Source organism: Cyrtonyx montezumae, unplaced genomic scaffold (assembly GCF_038088225.1).
Source record: "Cyrtonyx montezumae isolate F1298 unplaced genomic scaffold, pur_monq_1.0 scaffold_8, whole genome shotgun sequence".
Lineage (NCBI taxonomy): Eukaryota > Metazoa > Chordata > Aves > Galliformes > Odontophoridae > Cyrtonyx > Cyrtonyx montezumae.
The window spans coordinates 31,959,647-31,979,707 of NW_027072089.1; the positions used below are offsets into that span (position 1 = coordinate 31,959,647).

Genomic DNA, 20,061 nt, shown 5'->3' on the forward strand with positions numbered 1-20,061 from the left:
CTACAATTTTTTCTCTCCTCTGTAATGTAAGCCAGTTTAATGACAAAGGCAATTTCCCAATACACTTCTAAGTTTACTCTCTCGATCCAGAGGACAAATATTTCAAAGGGTGAAAAAAGCCAAGGGATCAAAATATTACACCTCCTCCTCTTTCCTTCTTTTCTCTTCTTGTTCATCTTCATATGCTTTTTGAATTTTCCTCCTCTGTTCTGCTAGTCGTTTCTCTTCTTTTTCTTCTTCCAGTCTAAGTTTTGCTCGTTCTGCTTCTTCCCTACGCCTCTTTTCATCAATCTAGAAAAGAAGGCAAAGAAGTATTCAGCTGCCAACAGACAGCAGTAATGTGATAAACATTTACCATCACAAGCTTCTACAGAATTTTGAATCTCTGCCCGTGCAACCAAAGATTGTACACAACAACTAAAAGCCCACAAAGGCCAGCCTTACGTTTCAGCTTCAGGATTCCTTTAAAATGAGCCAGTACTTTACTGTTTCTTTTTGGTTGCTATTTACTGAACCATCTCTCAGTATAAGCACTATTTATACATGCTAGTAATAAAATCTGAATATTCCCTTACACTTACATTAGTCCTTAGTCATTAGGAATAACACTTTAATTCACCAAATAAATAATGGAAGATGGGAAAGCAAAGAAGAAAGACACAGTGATTATCTTCTTCCTTTCCACAATTATATTTATAGTCTCAGTGTTGACTTACTGAAGCCCATTCTTCACTCCTTTTGGCAGCACTGTACATAGAGGACTCAAGCTTTTCATTTATTAAGAGATGCACATCAAAGTACTGTAAGACATTTCTACTCCTGAATTATTCACTATTTCCTTGATGCTGTAATTACATTGGTATTTAATTCACATAGAGTGAAATTATACACAAAGTTTTATGGACAGAAGACAGTAACTGATAGAACAGCAGACACACTTCGTATAGCCATCAACAAATCACCACATTATTACTGCCTCAATGATCATTTCATTCTGATGAACCTGCTTTTGTAACATGTTGATTTCCAATGGCAATTTTTTTGCCTTTCTTTATGTATTTAAACTTGTAATGTATGTACTGTCTGAGAACTCCAAACTGCTTTTATGGAGTCACATTTAGGAAAAAAGACATACTCTAAGTGAATGAAGCCAACGATTAATAGCACTGTTCTCATAGCTATTTGTCATAAAGGGCAAAAATCAAAGAGATTCAAGAGCATACAGCTCTCGGCACACACCCCGCTTGCAGAATTGGCTGTGACACAATAAAGCCTTTGGTCAACGGTATCTGATGATTTACTTTGCCTGTAACCACTCTTTAAAAAACAAAATCATTATTTAACATGACAGCTGGGGCAAGCATTCACCTGTAGACGAAGGAAGTTCTTGTATGACTCTTGTTGCTTAAGTTGTTGTGGAGATGGTGGCTCACCAAACACATTGCCCCGAGCAAAAGGAGAAGTCTGTGCACATGCAAAATCTAAGGGGGAGACAAAAAAAAAAAAACAACAGATAAAAATCAAAGCAAATTTAAGGGAGCAAGCCAGAGTGAAGAAGCGGGAATCTGAGAAACACCTTCCACAAGGTAAGTTAAGACAGCCCTAACTCAAGGCTACAGCTGAAACCAACAGCTGCAACTAAAAGTTTGCACATCACCTGTCTGGAATTTTTTTACTGCTCAATTAACAAGGTCTGAGTTAGATGTCTTGTTACAAAATGACACCTACAGAAGATATTAGGATATCATGAAACAAGTCACATACTTTAACTTGCAAACTACAGTTTAAGCTCTAAAAATATCACCTTTAAATTACTTAGAACAGCAAAGATCTTACATTTCATAACTGTATTGCTTGCCATTTACTCTGACTTAACACACATAGCTCTGTTCCTCAAGTTCACTCAATATTTAAAAACAGAGAATTAGTTAAAATAGTAATGGATATGGATACTACAAACAACAAAGCTAAAAACTGGCAGATAAAATTCTAAGACCTCAGAAAACTGAATTCTGCCACTGTAAGGCATCTTCTATTCTATGAAGGTTGAAGTGGCAGGTCTCTTCAGGCTCAGCATCTTCCTTTGTACTGGAAACAACATGACTGGGGACAGGTCGACAAATTACTCTCCCTGAGTTAAGAATGTGTCATAACCATACAGTCCCAATAGCTCTGGAAAAGAGGATCAACTCAGATAGCAGAACAGCCTCTGCAGAACAGGGTCAAATCAAGTGCACCCTCAGCGAGTTTGCAGATGACGTGAAACTGAGCAGTGCTGCACTTGGGCTGGGGCAATCCCAAGTATTTATACAGATGGGGGAAGAACTCCTGGAGAGCAGCCCTGCGAAGAAGGACTTGGGGGTCCTGGTGGACAAAAAAGAAGCTGGACAAAAGCCAACAGTGTGTGCTGGCAGCCCAGAGGGCCAACTGTATCCTGGGCTGCTTTAAAAAAAAGGGGTGGCCAGCAGTGAGAGGGAGGTGATTGTCCCCCTCTATTCAGCTCTTGTGAGGCCTCATCTGGAGTACTGAATCCAGGCTTGGGGCCCCCAGCACAAGAAAGAGAGGTCTCAGTATGGGTCCAGAGGAGGGCCACTAAAATGATCAGAGGGCTGGAGCAAAGGTTGATGAAACTGGGCTTGTTTAGCTTGGAGAAGAGAAGACTCTGAGGAGACCTCATTGTGGCCTTCCAGTACTTGAAGGGTCTTGAAGATGTGAAGGTACTTGAAACAGGAGGGGGAATGATTGTTTACACAGGTTGACAGTGATAGGACAAGGGGGAATGGGTTTAAACTAAGACAGGAGATTTAGGTTAGACGTTAGGAGGAAGTTTTTCACTCAGAGCGTGGTGACACACTAGAACAGGTTACCCAGAGGTGGTGGATGCCCCATCCCTGAAGGCATTCAATGCAAGACTGGATGTGGCTCTGGGCAGCCCGGTCTAGTGTGGTTGGTGACCCTGCCCGTGGCAGAGGGGTCGAAAAATCTTTGAGGTCTTTTTCAACTCAGGCCATTCTATGATTCTGATCAGAGGATCTCTACAGGAAGTAGAAGAGAAAGAAAGTAAAGAAGCATATATTCTGTTCACTTTTCAACTGATACAGCATGGTCCTCATTCTTACCATGTCTACTCCAAAGAATATGGTGCCTCAGGGGTGTGCAAACACCACAGTTCTGCTAAGCTGAGATGAACAAGCTATAGGCTGTCTTCATACCACCTCCCCCTCACTTTCCCCTGTGGAATGGCTTAACACCCAAGCCAGATGAAAGCAGAAATAATATATACATTTATTCCCCTAGAAACAGACAGGCTTACTTCTACAACATAGACCTAATTACAGAATCTAATTTTCCTAGGTTAATACTAATTTTCCTTACATTGAATCACTGTTTGAATCCTTCCAAAAAATTTATATGTGGTTCTTTCAGGATGGATTTACTTCGCATAGAATCCATTCCAGGCAGAAATTCACAAGAAGGTTTACACTTCACTTAAGATGCATGGACACAAGACAGATGAGTTACTATGGAATGCATTCAGGAATTAACTTACTGTGTAAAGCTACTGCCCTGCAAGTTCCTGTTTAACAGTGGGGTGGAAAATGAAATAAAACAGAAATAAACAAGGTCACTTGAATGTCTGACTATTTAAATGGGAGGCACAAGGCTATCATGGTCACATGGTCACAACTCTTGTCCACATCACCTCCTGTTCTCAGTGTCAGTGATCTAACCAGGTGACACTTTGCTTTAATGGCCTTGCCTGTTTCACTTCTTACTAAATGGTTAAATACACAGTGTATCAGGTAGGAATAGTAAGACAGAGCACAGAGAGAAAGAAAAATAACATTCAACAGTCAATGGTCATGACACTGAACATTAATCTTGGGAAACAGATCCACGTTCCAATTAACATCTAATTCTTTACACATAAATGCAACAGTGTGAATGGGAAAGGCAGCATAAGCCGACCTGAGGAGACCAGAATGGATCATGGGGACAGATATGGAGTACCACAATGCTTGAATTTAGATGTCTCAGGAAACATGAAAGAAAGATGCACTCATTCTTTAAATAAGAAAACAGTAACATCCCTAAAACTCGGAGGCAGTGTGCAGGGCTACACATGTACCTGGTTTAACCATAACCTCTTGGAACTTATTAACTGTGCCTGTTTCATCTTAACCCATCATCTACCTGCAGCTCTTCTTCCCCACTTTTATGGCATTTTTCTCCAGTGCTATTTCACTGCACCATTTAGAAGTAAAATCAATACGCATCAAGATTTGATTACGTAACTTTGAACCTGGAAAATTTATGAACTGATCCTGACTATCAACAGTTATTATTTACCACTATTGATGGTAAGGACATATTTTCATTGTGCACAAAACACAGCAATGGAGAAGTTTGCAAAAGAATCATTTTATACTGACTTCAGTGGTGGAAGGCACTACTACTTACAAAGGACTATAAGAAAGGAAGTAAAGACACTGGAAGATTTTCATCACTAAGACCTATAATTAGAGCTATAATAGTGTTCTTAAAAACCTGCTATTTTATTTGTAGATGCTCCTGCGTTCTCAGGTCTTGGTGATGCCAAACTTAGGTCAACAGATACAACAGCCCTTTTATCTTCATGCAATCTCGCCTCTGGATTATGATACGCATCTTCATTTTGCTTGTGCATCTTATTCAAGTCAGCTGAAGGAAAGGGGAAATAACTGTTTACAGTGTTTTGTTCTCACAAAAGGCATGTTTACCATAGATTCTCAAATACACAGGGCTTTTTAGCAGACTTCATCGTTTCTGGATACAGACACTACAGGAACAAAAAAATTAAGCAAATATAAGAATATATATGCTATGGTGAAATATTAGTTATAAGGGATTCTTTTGCCAGGAATGATTCCTCACAGCAAACATCTGCACCAACAAAAACTGTGAAATGGAAAGACAAAGAGCTCCAAGACAAAACACACTGACACCTGTGATGACAAACTCCTGTTTCCTTAAAGCTGTACAATACTCTTCAATTTAGCATTGCTATTTTAAGTACTAAATCCATAGTGTATTTGATTTCTCTTACAGATAATAACCACAATAAGCTATTAAGGTATATTTTGGTCTTCATGTCTTCATAATAGTCCAACTGTAGATGTTTGTGCAAAATAGTGTCATCCAACATTTTTTAAAGCATATTTCCATCAAAATTTACATGCTGCCTATTTGTTACCATAAAAATTCTTATCAAAGATGTTAATTTCAGCTCATCTTGAAGCATTCGCTATACTACTCTTAAAAGGCTCATTATCATAATAAACACCAAAGAAAACCAATCCTACTACAGTTTTCAAATTATCTTTTTAAATAGTGATTCTGATAAATGGGAATTACTGTATTTAAACACAGAGACTTTGAAGACTTGAAATTACACCCCTCTCTGTAAAGCACCTTTTGCATCAGAGTTTCAAAACCTGTTTAAAGGCATCTTCAAGAAGACAAAACTCACACTGCACAAAAGAGGGACAGAATACGCAGAAACAGCATATTATGTTGGATGATGTTTGATTCCAACCTTATCCTTCAAGTTGCTAAAGTACAGCAGGAAAAGTAACTTTACACATGTAAATCAGGAAAACTGCCTAACAAACTTCTTTCTCTTGGTTCCTTACTCACAAAGATACATTTCTCAGGAGTTATATACACACTTCAGGCTAATATAAGCAATTCATCTTTTCCTCTAGCATAGGTTACTCACACTATCATACAGCCTGGAGCAAGAAACCAAGCACTCAAATGCTGCTCTTAGAGTTAGTAAGCTTTCAAAATTCTCATATTTTATTACCAGAGGACATAATTTGAAAACCTAATGGGAAGGCAGCATCACATTCCAATGGCATGAAAATCAATTTGCTTCACACCAAAAATCAACAGTTATACAGCTTTAAGTCTCATCCATCCTGAGACTTATTGCTTTTATTTGTTTTGGACCATTATCACTACTGCTTCCACTAGTGTATTCAGCTTTCCACAAATCAAAAACAACTGGTATCATATCTCTGAATGGGGATGAGAAATGCTTGTCTCAGAGACTGCATTTGACTTCCTCTGGGTAATTTGTTAGGTATTCTTTTTCTTTTCCACAATAACTGCAAGCATTTAAATACTTGCAGGCGGGAGGAGGAATAAAAATGTCAAGTCCATCTGACTTACAGTTTCAGTGTGTTCTAACAATTACTACCTCTCGAATAAACATTGGAATCAAAAAGGAAGCTGAACCTGTAACACTGAAATCAGGTTGGATCTGATATAGAATGAACATGGCACTAAAATGCACTCATGGAAAACCCACTCTAGGTTCCATATATCACAAGTCTCAAACAAATCCATCTCCCAGTCGCTGCTAAAGAGCCAGTAGAGCAGTCTTCAAGTCAAGCTGCTGAAGGCAAGAAACAAACTAAAACAGGCCAACAAGAGATAAATGCTTGGCTACTGATATGTGACATTAGTCAAGTCACAGGATCAAATGTGAGCATGCAAACATCCCTCACAGCTGAAATGATTCAGGGGATCTCCAAAACTGTTACAATAACATCTAACAAAAGAGGCAGCCTCTGTGGCACTTAATTTAATGTTAATGGATTTATTTTGAAACTCTTAACTTCTGAAAAATCTGTGCTTATTAACTTCTGAAAAATCTGTGCTTATTGAGAACTATTTTATTTCTGCAGAAAATTTTGCTGTACAGTCCACTATAGCTAAGAAACTGCACTCCTTCCAATAGAGAATGTTTTGCTTAATGCAGGGACTACATCCAGGATCCAGAATCACAAATTGGAGTTTTACATCTACCTCTGTTTAGCAGGACAGGCAGATAAACTTGCCCAGATTATAGCTATCTCCTAGCCTGCTGCTCCCATCTCGTATAAAGCAGCATTTAAAAAGAAATAAAATTTTAAAACATTACTGCTGACAAATTGCCATTTATATAGCTATTTGCCAGCAGTGCTACTTGGGGAGATTTAAACATTTCAGGCTTAGATATTTATTCTAACATTTTTCCACATCACAAGTAAGGCTTTCTAAAAACCTATTCCTGGAAATTGTCAACATAAAAATCCCCAGAACAGACTTCAGCCTATTACTACTGCAGCTTTTTTTTTCTCCCTCGCCCTTTACTGTTGCATTTGTTCCTCATTTAAAGCTGACATCTCCTATATTCCTCTCTCTTTTTTCTTTTAAACTGTACCCTTTGAATCATTCTACTAAAATAAAAGCAATTACTTAAATATTCCCAGAGTACATCTGCTTGAAACAAGTACTTCTGTTTGTCAATACAGCATTATCAGTGCTACAAAACATGGAATAACGTATCTGAATAGAGCCCTTACAGGAGCAAGAGAACCTTCAAAAGACAGCCCATAATTGTGGCAAACGTACTTATCAGATTTCCTTTTGCATCTCTGAGAGGAGCTCCACCACCACCTTTTCCCCAGGGATTATAATTCCTCATTTCTGCTTCTATCTTGGCTTCGTAGCGTTCTCTCTCTTCCCTCTCTTGTCTGCGTCTTTCCTCTCTCTCCTTTATCTAAAAGAAACAATCCAAAGTTAGTTGCTTAAAAATACCACACGAAGTAGAATTTGACTAAAAAGGTAAAGGAGAAAGCTGAGTGCTATCATTAGCCTACTGTATCTAGTTCTAGTACACTGCATTTCACTGCCTATAATGCAGCACCACATGCTACAGTCACAGCACGTGTGTACAGTTGTGTATAATTACAGAGGAACACTTTGGAAGTCTTCCTAATATTCATGTCTGACACCTACAGAAGATCAAAAGCCCCTTATCCTTGGATCTTGTGATACAGAAGGTTGTACTGCCTGAAATTTAAACAGGCAAAGTTCTGCAGTGTTACAGCATTTGCTTCTCTCAACCTGATATATTTTGTTTAGCCTAAACTCAGAGATGAGATAAAGACTTTTACCCATAAACACTAAGAGAACGTGGAGCAATTGTGAAACTAGTCACAGAATAGCTTTCTGCAGTAAGACAACGATATATGCAAATAATGCATAACTGCTCAAGTGTTTTTTCTTTGAGATTATATTAAATACATGCAACAATCTCCTCATGTAGCTTTTATAAAGAGAACAGCAGTTAAAAAACAATCTAACTTCTATTCAAAACTCCTGAAACACACGCTATTTCTGTTGCTACATTATGTTAATATGTTGTTTGTTCATTTTGTCCATCAAATAAATGTTTCCCTTTATCAGAGAATGGCTTGAATTAGAAAGGACCTTAAAGATTATCTCCTTCCAGATCCCTGCCACAGACAGGGCTGTGACCCACTAGCTCAGGTAATCAGACAATTTTTTATGAGATATAATGAGTAAAAACAAAGACATAACCCATCCATGGACTGCTTCAAAAAATAAGTTTTCTTACAGTGAGGAAAAAAAAAAGAATGTAACATTATATTCTGCTCTCTTTTAGTGATAAGCAGAATAATAGCTTTGAAAAATTGTCTTGTCAGGATTATTAAATCTTTATGGCAAATGGTGCAGTCTGTCACATGGCAGTAACCTTGAAGAGCTTGCTGATCACCTAAAGAGATAAAACAAGCCAAAGAAAGGTGAGAGGACCAAAAGAAAGGAAATGGTGAAGGGAGGGGAGGGCTAAGAAAGCGTTTTTACCTGCAAATGGAATAAATATTTCTGAAAGAATACTACAGTTATAACCATTATATGTTAACAAGAAAAAGAAGAAAATGCCAGAAGCTTTGTAACTCAGTACCTGCTGCTGCAACTCTTGTTGATAAGTTAATGCTGCCTCCTTGGAAGGCTTTGACTTTTCTTCAGAAAATATTCCTATGCTTCTTTGTCTGTCACCCGTATTCCTCTGTCCAACGTTACTTCTGAATCAGAAATCCACACATATAAAATGGAAAACATCACAGGTTCAAAAGGGAGGGGAAAAAATTACAACAAAAAAAGCCCTGTCCAAAATACATTACAGCCTAGTTCATTTATCTATACAAAACAGAGAAGTTCACTGAATTATTGTTTAGATACTGTTAAATGGAATTTTGAAGAGCTGTTTTTAACACGCTTTAATTCAATGTATCTTGTTAGCAAACTACTCCCAACATGAAAAGCACATCAATACAGATAAATACGTACAAAGATATAATACTTGCAAAGAATAAATACTATACATATATAAATACTATAAATTCTACAACAAAGACTAAACATAATACTTACACAGATTGCTCTACTGGGGCTTGGGCTAAAGGAGGATCCAGACAAGGTGTGGGTTGCATTCCCATCACACCTGTACCATCTGCACAGTAAAACAACCAAAAACACTGTATTTGACATCAGTATTCATACTGAAACAGGAAAGGCAGTACTGTGCCACAGCAAGGCTTGAAATCTCTACACATACTATTGCTTAAGTTTGAGTCAGGAAGAGATGCAACTCCAAAACAACACCATGCTTTCAGATTTCATCCGCTATATTCTACTTTGTGACAACAATCTTAACCCTGCAGGTGAATGTTAGGTATTCATTTGTTTTATACTCTAAACAGTATACCATTGATAACAAAGCTAAAAGCAAACTCCTGAGAGATCAAGATTACAGATTCCTATCTTACTTTTTCCTTGTAACTTCAAAGATCTATCAAGCCATAAGCTACTACTGTTCTAGACAGGAGAAATGTGCACTGGGGGGGAAGACTAAGAACTTCTGCTTTTAAATATCTAACACATACAAAACTCCCAACTGACACCAATTCCATAAAAAAATATCATTGAAAGTTTTCTTTGTTCCGTATTTTAAATTTTCTCTTGAGGTACCACAACAATTTTTTAGAAGTATTTCAGGTTCCTATCCTTATCCCCTCCCTCCCGCCCTCAAAAACCATACCAAACCTTCCCTACATTACACTTATTTCACTCACTAGACCATCATAAGCAAAGGGTAAATTAAAAATAAAAATAGAACATCGATTTATCTAATGCACTTCCTTCAAAAATACTTATATCTGAAACCAAAACATAACCAGGACATCTAATTAACTATAAAATCATTTTGGTAATTGTCAAGCTATAAAGAAAATTATACGGGTGGAGTAATGGCTAAGCAACTGATCCTGTTGAAGCACTGAAATTTCTGGAAGCCACAGTTTCTTTTGCATCATTCAAAACCAATACTGTAAAAAAAAAATCTACTTTTCATTCTCACATTCAGCACACAACTAAGAACTGGGTATAAGCAATTGTTACTAGTTAAATTATGCATCAGTTAACTAGATTAAAGACAGTTATCCGAATCACTTACATCCAACACATCTGAAATCACCAACTTACGGTATGCAAGATTGGGATCCAAAGGATTCCTAACTCCATAAAAGTAATATGCATCATCATGAGGTGTTTTATAGTTGTCTGTCAAAACTGGTGGTGGAGGTGGTGGCATAGGGGCAAGCCTTAAAGAAAACAGGAACCATTTCTGTTTTGTTTCACAACTGAAAAGAGATCACTTAAAAGAAAAAATTTAAAAAAAGAGAGGAAATTCACTGTGGGAAAACTTAGCTCAGTCCAAGAACTCTCATTAGTGCCACGACAAGATACAATAAATCTAAATAAGGAGTCAACCTTCCTTTAGGGAGTAGTATGTGAACCACACTATTCCAGAAATCTAAGGAACCTAAAGGAAGCTCACCTTCTGTAACTGGTTCAGTTGCTGAAATTTGCAGGTTATTTCAGCAACAGTAAATAAAACAAGCCATGCAATGGTCTCTGACCAAAAAGCAAGCAGCACAGCACAGCTGTGGATGTCTCATCCCCAGAGGTGTTCAAGGCCAGATTGGATGGGCCCCTGGATGCACTACAATCCTGCCCACAGCCTGGGGGCTGGAACTACATGGACTTTGAGGTCCCTTCCAATCCAAGCCATTCTGTGACTCTAGGATAACCCACTGTAAGAAAAACTTACGTATGACAATGTTATGCCAGTACAAAGTTACTTTTAAGCTTTTTTTTTGTTAATTGTAAAATATTACTTCTATCTTCATTAGTTCTTTGGAGAAGGACTGACAACACCGCTGAGCTCTGCCTTTCTAAGCAGCAGTAACATGCTGAACACTGAGCTTATTTAACATGCAAAATCTAGATGACAAGCAAGCACCTGGGAGCTGCCATTTCCCCAAGAGTACTGGCTAGCCCTTTGTGACAGTCTTCATTCCCTGGAGAGACAGAAGGCATGGACACAGGAGTTTGGAAAGCAACCCTGGGCTTTTCAGGTGGTACTTTCTCTTCAGAAGCTCTTGCTGTCAAACCAAACTGCTTCAATCTATTTGGCTAACGGAGACAAAAAAAATGTAGAAGAAGAAAGGTATTTAACATGTTATCAACATGGAATATTCTGAACCTCCATTTAGGTTGTGTTAAATACTCCACCAGTTCCTAATTACCAGTTTAGATTTCCTGTAACTGTATTTTTTTTAACCTTCTTGGGGAGCTACTGGAAATCTACCACCACTACAAGGAGATCTAACATGTTTATCAAAGACTCAAGAAATAATCTCCACAGCAGGTTTCAGGAATTATATCACCCTGGTCATTATGCAGGAAAAAGTATTTACTTACTAATCTGTTGGACAGCTTAACTACAGCTGCCAGATTCCTACACTGACAGCACTCTCACATTACCCAAGGGAAAAGTTCACAAAATCCAACCCCCCCCCTAAAATTAAGAGTTCATAATCTATAAGAATAAAGACAAACCAAACACACACAGAGACTTTTTCCAATAAACATTTCTTTGCAATGTCATTGTTTTTGAGGTTCCTTAGATTCAATTTTTTTTCAAGCAGGACAACTACATTTTTTCAAAATATTACTTCTTAAAACAAAAGTATCAAATGTTTATTGACAACTGGCAGCCTCAGAAAATAGTCAAAGGCAACGTGCAAATAGAACAAAGGCATGCAAGTTGATTAGTCTCAGAACTATCCTACTGTACCCACAGAGCCCCTACACCAGCTGCTATGCATAAATATTTTAGCGTTTGTTTAAATAAATCAGTATAATAGAAGACCAAATAACCCACCATACACTGAACAACTAAAAGCAGATTGTTTCTGAATTTACCAGTCCTAACATTGTGGTGCTTCAGCTACCATGCATGCAGAGACAGTAATATTAGCACCAGCTAAAGATTAAGTATCTAACAGCAAACAATGTCCTACAACAGGAAGGTATTTCAGCAAAATATTAAATGTTTACCTCCTCATCACTTAGCTGCAAGACAGTATACACAAAGCAGTTAGTACTCACCAATCATGGACTACAGCATTAAGATTAGAATTCACAAAATCTCCTATACATTAATTTTTTTTTTATTTAACATTTAACTTCAAATTTCAAGTTGTGAATACAGATAACAGCGATTTAAAATTATAAAGCCATCTAAAGACACATTTCTTTTAACTTATTTTTTTTCAAATCTGGTATCTGGATCATGAGAACCAGATTTGAAACATACTTTCTCACTAACAAGCACAGCATCAAGCGTTCCCAGCATCCCCCAGATTTCAGCTCTGGGGCTAATTAAAGAGTCAGTTTATCCTGAGGATTGTTTTCTTTTTAAACAAGCAGTAAACACAACAGACTACTCTTATCAGGCATTGCTATTTAACCAACCTGGAAATAATCATGAAAACCACCTCATTAGAATCTCTGAAGATGCAATTCTAAGTTAACAGTGAGCGTTGCTTAATGAATACAGCAGCTCTACTTAACTGAAGGCTTTCAGCCAAACTAATGGTCTTAAAACATTATACAAGTTCAGAACTTACTCTGGATGTAATTTTGCTCATACAAGTACTTCTCAGTCTCTAACTGAGATGCACACAGAATACAGAGTGCTTCCCATGGTGTGCTGCTCAGGTTTGATCAGAAATGCTTGCTGCAGCCAAAAGCAGCAGCATCCTCTGCTCAGTTTGTCCTCTTTTCCTGTACTGTTCCCAGCCACATTCTCCACCCCTCTCCTTTTCATTACCTGAATCCCTGGTTAGCTCTAAGCCAACTAAAGCCACTTTTTGCCAGCTAAGCAAACTGAATCAGTTCATGGGAAGAGCTGTAACTGACGCCACAGATGCTTTCAGCAGAGGCCAGGAACATGCAGCTGGAACACTTGACTGTGCCTTACCTCCCCCATTTAGAAGCAAGAATTTTGGTTCTGCTTAGCTGTTTATGCAGTTGCATTTTCAGTCTCCTGCCTCAAATACAAAATCAAAATTCTTACTAGAATTACCTCAATAAGGAACCAGAGGCAGTAGCATCTCTGCATTAAGCCTTACAAGTAAAGCAACATTAAACACCTTGGTTTTTATGAAACCACATAAAAATGCTTTTGCTCCCAAACATAACATTAGAAGGGGAAAATGTTCACATAAGTAGGGAAGAAAAAAAAATTCCTCACCTTCTTTTCTGGGTCTAGAGCTCCAGAAGCAGCAACTGAGAGCTCAAGTTCCTTCTCACTGTTTTTGTTTTAACACAAAGAAAAAGAAGAAAGAAAAAAATCAAGTCAGAAAGCAGTAACAAATACACTCAATTTTTTCAAAGCACAGACATCACAACTCTGTAATTGCTATAGCTCTGAAAATACAGAGTTGTTACACCGTAACATCCTTCTACCTGATTTCTTCTGGAGTCAGGAAAAGTTCTTAATAAACATATTCAAATAAGTTATTCAGAAGTACACTAATAAATAAGATATTGCAATTTCAAGTCTCACGTTTGTTCAGCATATGTAACTTTCAATCACAGTGTAGCTGTCAAAGGAAACTTTTTAATTCATTATCCTTTCCTTGACCTAATGGTGTGTTTGTGTGTATCTCTATTATTACTCAGCAAGCAGCTACTAATGCATAAGCAAGAAATTGGTATTATATTCCCCTGCATATGTCATACAGTCAAGAACTTTGAAAGTAAAAGGTTACTTTCCCAAACTGGAGGGAAATTAATATTCATTTTCAACTTTTCAAAGTTAATAACTCACTCTTCTACCACCAAAAAATAAATCCCCAACAAGACCTTCCTTATCCTGAAGAAACTAAAAATCTTTTTCTTTAAATAATAATTTTCTATAGTTTCACTGAAAGTTGGTGAATTTATTAAAAACTAAAGTTCTCATGCCCACTAGCTTAATTAGATGTAATTAACTTAGCTAGCTAGAAAATTATCAAATTCAATTAATGAAATTCCTTTAAGATTCAGATGTTCTCTTTTAAAAAGAAAGTAACTTCCCATTACCGTCTCTTGTTTCGCTGTTGTTCAGCCATCTGCTCAATCAATTCTTGCCTGTATTTCTCTTTTTTCCTTTGGAGAAGTTCTAGGTCCCGATCACCTAATGGCAATGGTCACACAGTATGTAAATCCTTCACAAAATACACAGACATATGGAGCAAATGCACTGCATTCCAGTCAAGTCAAAAACATGAAACAGTGGCACAGCGACTGAGGAAGTGTCACTTCAATTTTACATTCTTTTTTATTCTTTTCCTCTTACACTCCTCCACTAAGGAAGATGCATTATGGCAGGCCTAAATTATGAAGCATCACTCCAGATAAAAACAAAAGTTAAAATGAAAAACAGTCAAACCCACAGGGAAAAAAAAACCATACTGGTTTACTTATAAGATGGTTTCTATGACCACTAGGAATTAGAGAAGTCTTGGCAGGCATGTAAAAGGAAAACAGTGATTACACCTCACGTGGATTTTAAGAATCTCAAAAATTTAATTTCTCCAATGCATGTGTGAAGCTTTCTACTAATGATAAAATACAAAACAAATGACAATAAAAAACATAACTCCAGATCACCACTGATCTAGACCTGACCAGTGAAGTGTTCTGCAAAGGAGAAAGAAAGAAGGAAAACAAATATCCACATGATTCATGACTGCCTGAAGTTTCTTCCAATTACCATGCTGCCAGTGCAAAGTGGCCAAAGTATGAAGGAGAACCTCATGGCTTGTGACTTCTGACTGAAATCACTTCCCATTTCCAAACATTTCAACTTTTATACAATCTAGTTACAATCTTCTGCAAGGAAGATAAACTCATATGTTTATGCACTCAGGTGAGTACAGTGAGTACTGCTTGCCAACAGACTGAAGAGGCTGACAGTGACAGCATGATTTTAACTCTGCTTTCAAACCATTGAGAAAATTACCCAGCCACACACAGCACTGAAGATCAGGTATGTTCAAACATAAAAATAAACAGAAAATAACACTGACAAAATATGCAACAACAAATTATCCAATCTTGCCACCAACTCAAATATAGCCTGCCTTTAAAGGCTTGCATCTGAAGAACCAATTTCCTGGCTCCTGCCTTATTTTCTATTTCTTCAGCAGTACTTCTCTCCAAAAAGCTCAATAAAAATGTTAATTGATAAATATAATGCCTACATTTCAGCAGCAAGAGATAATCAGAATCATCTGCTCTTGCCAGCAGTTGTGAACACCACTGATCCCATAATTCTGGGATTCATTTTGGAGTATCAGGTTGTAAGTGTCTTTGAAAATGTACAGGTTAATGTTTCTCCAGTACTCTATATCATTAAAGAAAAAAAATGTAAGAATGTATCTGGGCTTTACCCCAATAACAACTAAGAAGAAACCTGGCCCCCTCAAAATTAATTAGAAAGCTCTACAAGGTTAAGTGAGAAAAGGACTATTTTTTACTACTCTTGTTTTCTCTATGTAAAAAAACACCAGTACGAGGGAAAATAATTATGAAGTGAGATAAGCACAGAAAAGCTAATAATGTCATTAAAGTTTCTATACATACCAAGAACAAGGCCTGTAGCATATGTCATTTCAGGAGCAGACTTGGCAGGTTCATTAGCTAAAGAACTAACCTGTGCCTGATTTCTGGCAAAAAAAAACAAGACAGAAAGATCAGACTTGAGAATTTAGTTACAGTCTGTGTAAAACAAGACAGATGCATTTACATCATTAGGTGAATTCAAATTTCAAATATCACAGAAACACTGACTCAGTTGAGCACTTCAGCAGCACTGACAAAGTGGTGCCAGTCAAGAGTTTAAAGAAGGTCTTTACAAGTTTTCCTTTTGCTTCATCCACCTGGATCACATCTTGCTTTTGCAAGTCCAGAAAACTAAAACAAAAATTTTAAACTAGTATCAAAAAACAATTCTGCATTTTTCTAATCATTAAATTAAAACTTCAGCCTCAGTTGGAGAGCAGGTGACCTGTTGTTTCAAAAAGAAAACTGGCATGCAAGCTATTTTCAAAGAAAATGCATTGTTCTTGTCCTACTATATGTCAGTGACAAGAAAAGTATCACTCATTTTGGATAGCATATTAGGGATTTTAAACAAGCATATCCTTTCACCATGATTTTGTAGCACAAAACACATTTTATACCAGACCTAAAATTTCCAGTTCTTGAGATCCGCTGCATATGAGATCTCTCCTTTAATTCATCTTCATAATCTGCAGGTAGATCTCTTGCTATTCCATCCAGATCAGGCCTTAAAGAAATAGAAAATACTCAGCCATGCGGGCCTAAAAACATTCAGTCTGAAATGGAAGGTCCAGCAGATGGATCCTCAGCCTGACTGCATGTGGGATAACAGAACTGGTTCTCAAAATACTGTTTTTCAATTTTTTATTTATTTTTTTTTTTTTTTAGGAACAATTCACTTTGCTAGCATTGTCAGAGCAACTCTTTGTCTGGAATTCAAATTCCCACGTCTGCTTTCATGCAACCTTCAAGTTGAAGGGATACCACATCTCCCACAGAATCTCTTCTTACTTGAACATCTGGTTGACTGTATGCTAGCTAGACTTTCCCACGTAGAATTCAATTTTCCTTGCAAAAACAATTCTTCACTGCAGAGCCAGCTTCTCTGACAAGTTTTATTACTTTTTGTTGTTTATACTGACACGGCCACATTCTTACCATTGGTGTCAACTGTAGACAAGATCCCAAGTGCGATGCAAGATCACACACTTGGGCATTTGGACTGCACTGACCAAAACTCATCTTGCCCTTAACCCCAAGGGATTAAGCTTAGAACAGAGCTTGGACCACTGCTGTTGGGCAAATCTAGTGAAACAGTCATTTCAGCTTTATACAACCTTAGCTGTAGCTACAGCCTATAGCCTTTTACAACCTATTCTTCACTATTGCACCTGATGACAAACCATCTTAGGGACTGTTTTGTCCCCGTGACTCATTTGCAGTACTATCTACAATATTATCCCTGTAAACAATGTCTCTAAAGATTATTAAATCAGAGCACGAGCAACTAAAAACAAAACACAACTGCAGTACTTAACAGCACTGAGAGTGCTAGAATTTGCCTTCTGTTATTTCTAAAAGTGTTAATTCCAGGAAAAAGAGAGAAAAGTGATTATTTCCCTCAATAAATGAAACAGTTATGTTTTCTTTACTGAAGAAACAGCAGTGAAATGATTCTGGCCACAGGCTTCACATAAAGGAGAGGAAAAAAGAGGAATTGACAATTGCCTGTTTCAAGTTTTGCACTTTTTCAAACCACAATCTTGCTTTTGAAAGTAACTTCTTCTTGCAATGGAGTAATTGAATGCTGCCAGACTGTTGACCCTGTATGACTGGTAAGGCTTACTTGCTTTTTTTTTTTTCATCTTTTAAATGAATGAGCTAGAGAAGAAAGATTAATAATTTATATCAGAAGTAACTGAACCGAATTTATCAGTTAACACGGGAAGGATTATTTACTAATAAATAGTATATAATGTTCACTCCCCTCCTGTAAGATTTACCTAAAATCCTCTTTTTTGTTTGACTTGGGCAGTCCTTAAATGCCTTATGTTTTTCAGATTGTGCAGGTTGTACTGAGATTTGCACCTGCTACTATAATTGGGATTTAACTCAACTATATGTATGTTTAAAGACTTAACGATTCAGCAGGACATACTATAAAAATAAGGACTGTTTCAAATATATTTTCATCATTTCTAATATGCAGTGGTATGTACCAAAGTTCTTGTCTACTACTTCTTGTCTAACTTCACCAGTACCCTTGGTTTGTATATAAAATGCCACCTAATACATGAATTTATTAGGTATCCATTCAATTTTGAAACATTTTTGAAAAACAATGACAAAATTATTTTCTAAAATAAGTCCAAAACAACTCTGTTTTCACATGTGAATCTTTTATAGCTTCCATTGAGAGGAAACCATAGCTGTCAACAAGCACTACAGAAATAAAGTAGAAAAATAGAGTTAGAGATACCTTTCAGAATAATAAACCCGGGGAAGTCTTCTCTCATAAGCACTTTCACATCTAAATCTAGGGTCTAATTCTTCACTTATCTCAGGATCATAGTCTGTTCTGTAGTATCTTCGATTAAAGCCACGATCCTCATCAAGTCTGTGATACCTCCTAGCAGGAATTAGAGATTGGCTTGCAAATCCCCGATGTCTTCTATTGGGAACATCCAAATCTTCACCAAGTCTTTTATTTAATTGTCGACTTTTTAAATCAGTTTCATCATCCAGCCTGTGGTACCTGTCTTCCTCCAGCCGTCGCTTATTTAGCAGCTCTTCATAATCTTCTGTGGAAGTAAAGGCATCTTTCCTGGGAGGTTCTGCAGCTGTACTGTACGACACTACTTCTGTATGTAATTCAGGCTGCAGCCTGCTAACAGGTTTTTTATTCCTGTCCATCTGATGCTGTTTAATGGGAAAATATGTTAAAAAATTTGAATATAAGCAAATCATATTCAAGGAATACAAAAGCAAGATTTCATTCAAACACTGACTGAGAAAAAGAACAGCTATATCTTCACAGGCCTTTCATCTGAGATTTTTGAGTAATTAAGAGGGAAACAGGGAACACAAATGTATTAAGTCTGATTCCTTTCTCTCCAGGGTTCACACAAAGAAAATTTGGGTAGCTGTTTGAAATTGCCAGGTGGATAAGGCAATGGTGGCAAATTCATAGCTAAATAGGTGGCAAATTCATTACCTAAGAACCTCTAAAAGCGAGACTGGCACTGAAACACAACAACACATTAAAAAAAGGCTTCAGCTCAGAATCCAAGATCTATCACATTCATGCTTAGTCCATATTCGAGAGTAAAGATATTATTTGGATCACAATTGCACAGCATCATATACTGGACAGCTAGCACCTGTCTTGCTTTCTCCTAGACTGAACATGGACTGAGGAAAAGAAGAGGAGCACTGCATGGTGCTCAATATTTTGTCCAATGAGACAGCTTCTTTAGCCATCACTTCTACCACCAAGAATGATGTGGAGACCCGTTTCAGAGACACAGAAGAATGAAAGCATGCTCCTACCAGACAGACATGACAGAAGTAACAATCAAGAAGTATACTGTGACAAATGGCTCAAAATTAGGAGTCAATAGACACATCCATGAAAATGTGGCCTAATTAGAAAACATTCTTTGCTTCTTTTGACTTACTTCACATGCTTTAGTCAAGGATGAATAACAAACGAGATCATTTATGTTCTCTTTTCTATCAGCTTTGGTAAAAGTGAATTACCTCTGTGCTTTTCTTTGCTAATTTCCTTAGCTTTTCATTCCATTCTTCTTTATCCCTGAGATACTGATTGTAGTCTCTGTTTCTTTCAAGACGTAGTTTCTCCTGAAACAGACATTGAGAAATGAATCAATTTTGCATTTTGAGCAGTAGCTTTTAACTTAATCTCTTCACCTTATCCAAGAAATAGTAGATGCTTTTGCAGGCACCATAATGCCTACAAAAACTACAGACAGCTATGAAAGCGGCCAGAGGGGTATTCTCCTCAGCTGAGAAACTAACATCATCCTTAACAGGTTAAAAGCTACTAAAACACCCAGCAGAAACATCAGTATGCTGGGTGACTGCACATTTTTTGTAGTACAGAAAACAAAAATGTTAAAGTTACTCTCGAAGCATTATCTGCCTGGAGGCTGACTATTTAGCAGGGCACAGCAGGACACCTTATGGTAG

General features: G+C 37.3%; 1 protein-coding gene across 1 annotated transcript in view; it reads right to left on the reverse strand.

The window, feature by feature from the left end:
• CSPP1 (centrosome and spindle pole associated protein 1) overlaps positions 1-20,061 on the reverse strand; it is a 47,130-nt gene that overhangs the window by 12,521 nt on the left and 14,548 nt on the right. The window contains exons 6-19 of the mRNA XM_065751900.1: positions 19,612-19,713; positions 18,332-18,771; positions 16,478-16,579; positions 15,874-15,956; positions 14,329-14,422; positions 13,496-13,553; positions 11,198-11,370; positions 10,378-10,496; positions 9,268-9,346; positions 8,798-8,918; positions 7,441-7,588; positions 4,549-4,701; positions 1,369-1,481; positions 142-291 (exon numbers count right to left, since the gene is read on the reverse strand). Of these exons, the coding sequence (XP_065607972.1) occupies positions 142-291; positions 1,369-1,481; positions 4,549-4,701; positions 7,441-7,588; positions 8,798-8,918; positions 9,268-9,346; positions 10,378-10,496; positions 11,198-11,370; positions 13,496-13,553; positions 14,329-14,422; positions 15,874-15,956; positions 16,478-16,579; positions 18,332-18,771; positions 19,612-19,713 (1,935 nt within the window). The remainder of the gene's footprint in view (positions 1-141; positions 292-1,368; positions 1,482-4,548; positions 4,702-7,440; positions 7,589-8,797; positions 8,919-9,267; positions 9,347-10,377; positions 10,497-11,197; positions 11,371-13,495; positions 13,554-14,328; positions 14,423-15,873; positions 15,957-16,477; positions 16,580-18,331; positions 18,772-19,611; positions 19,714-20,061) is intronic.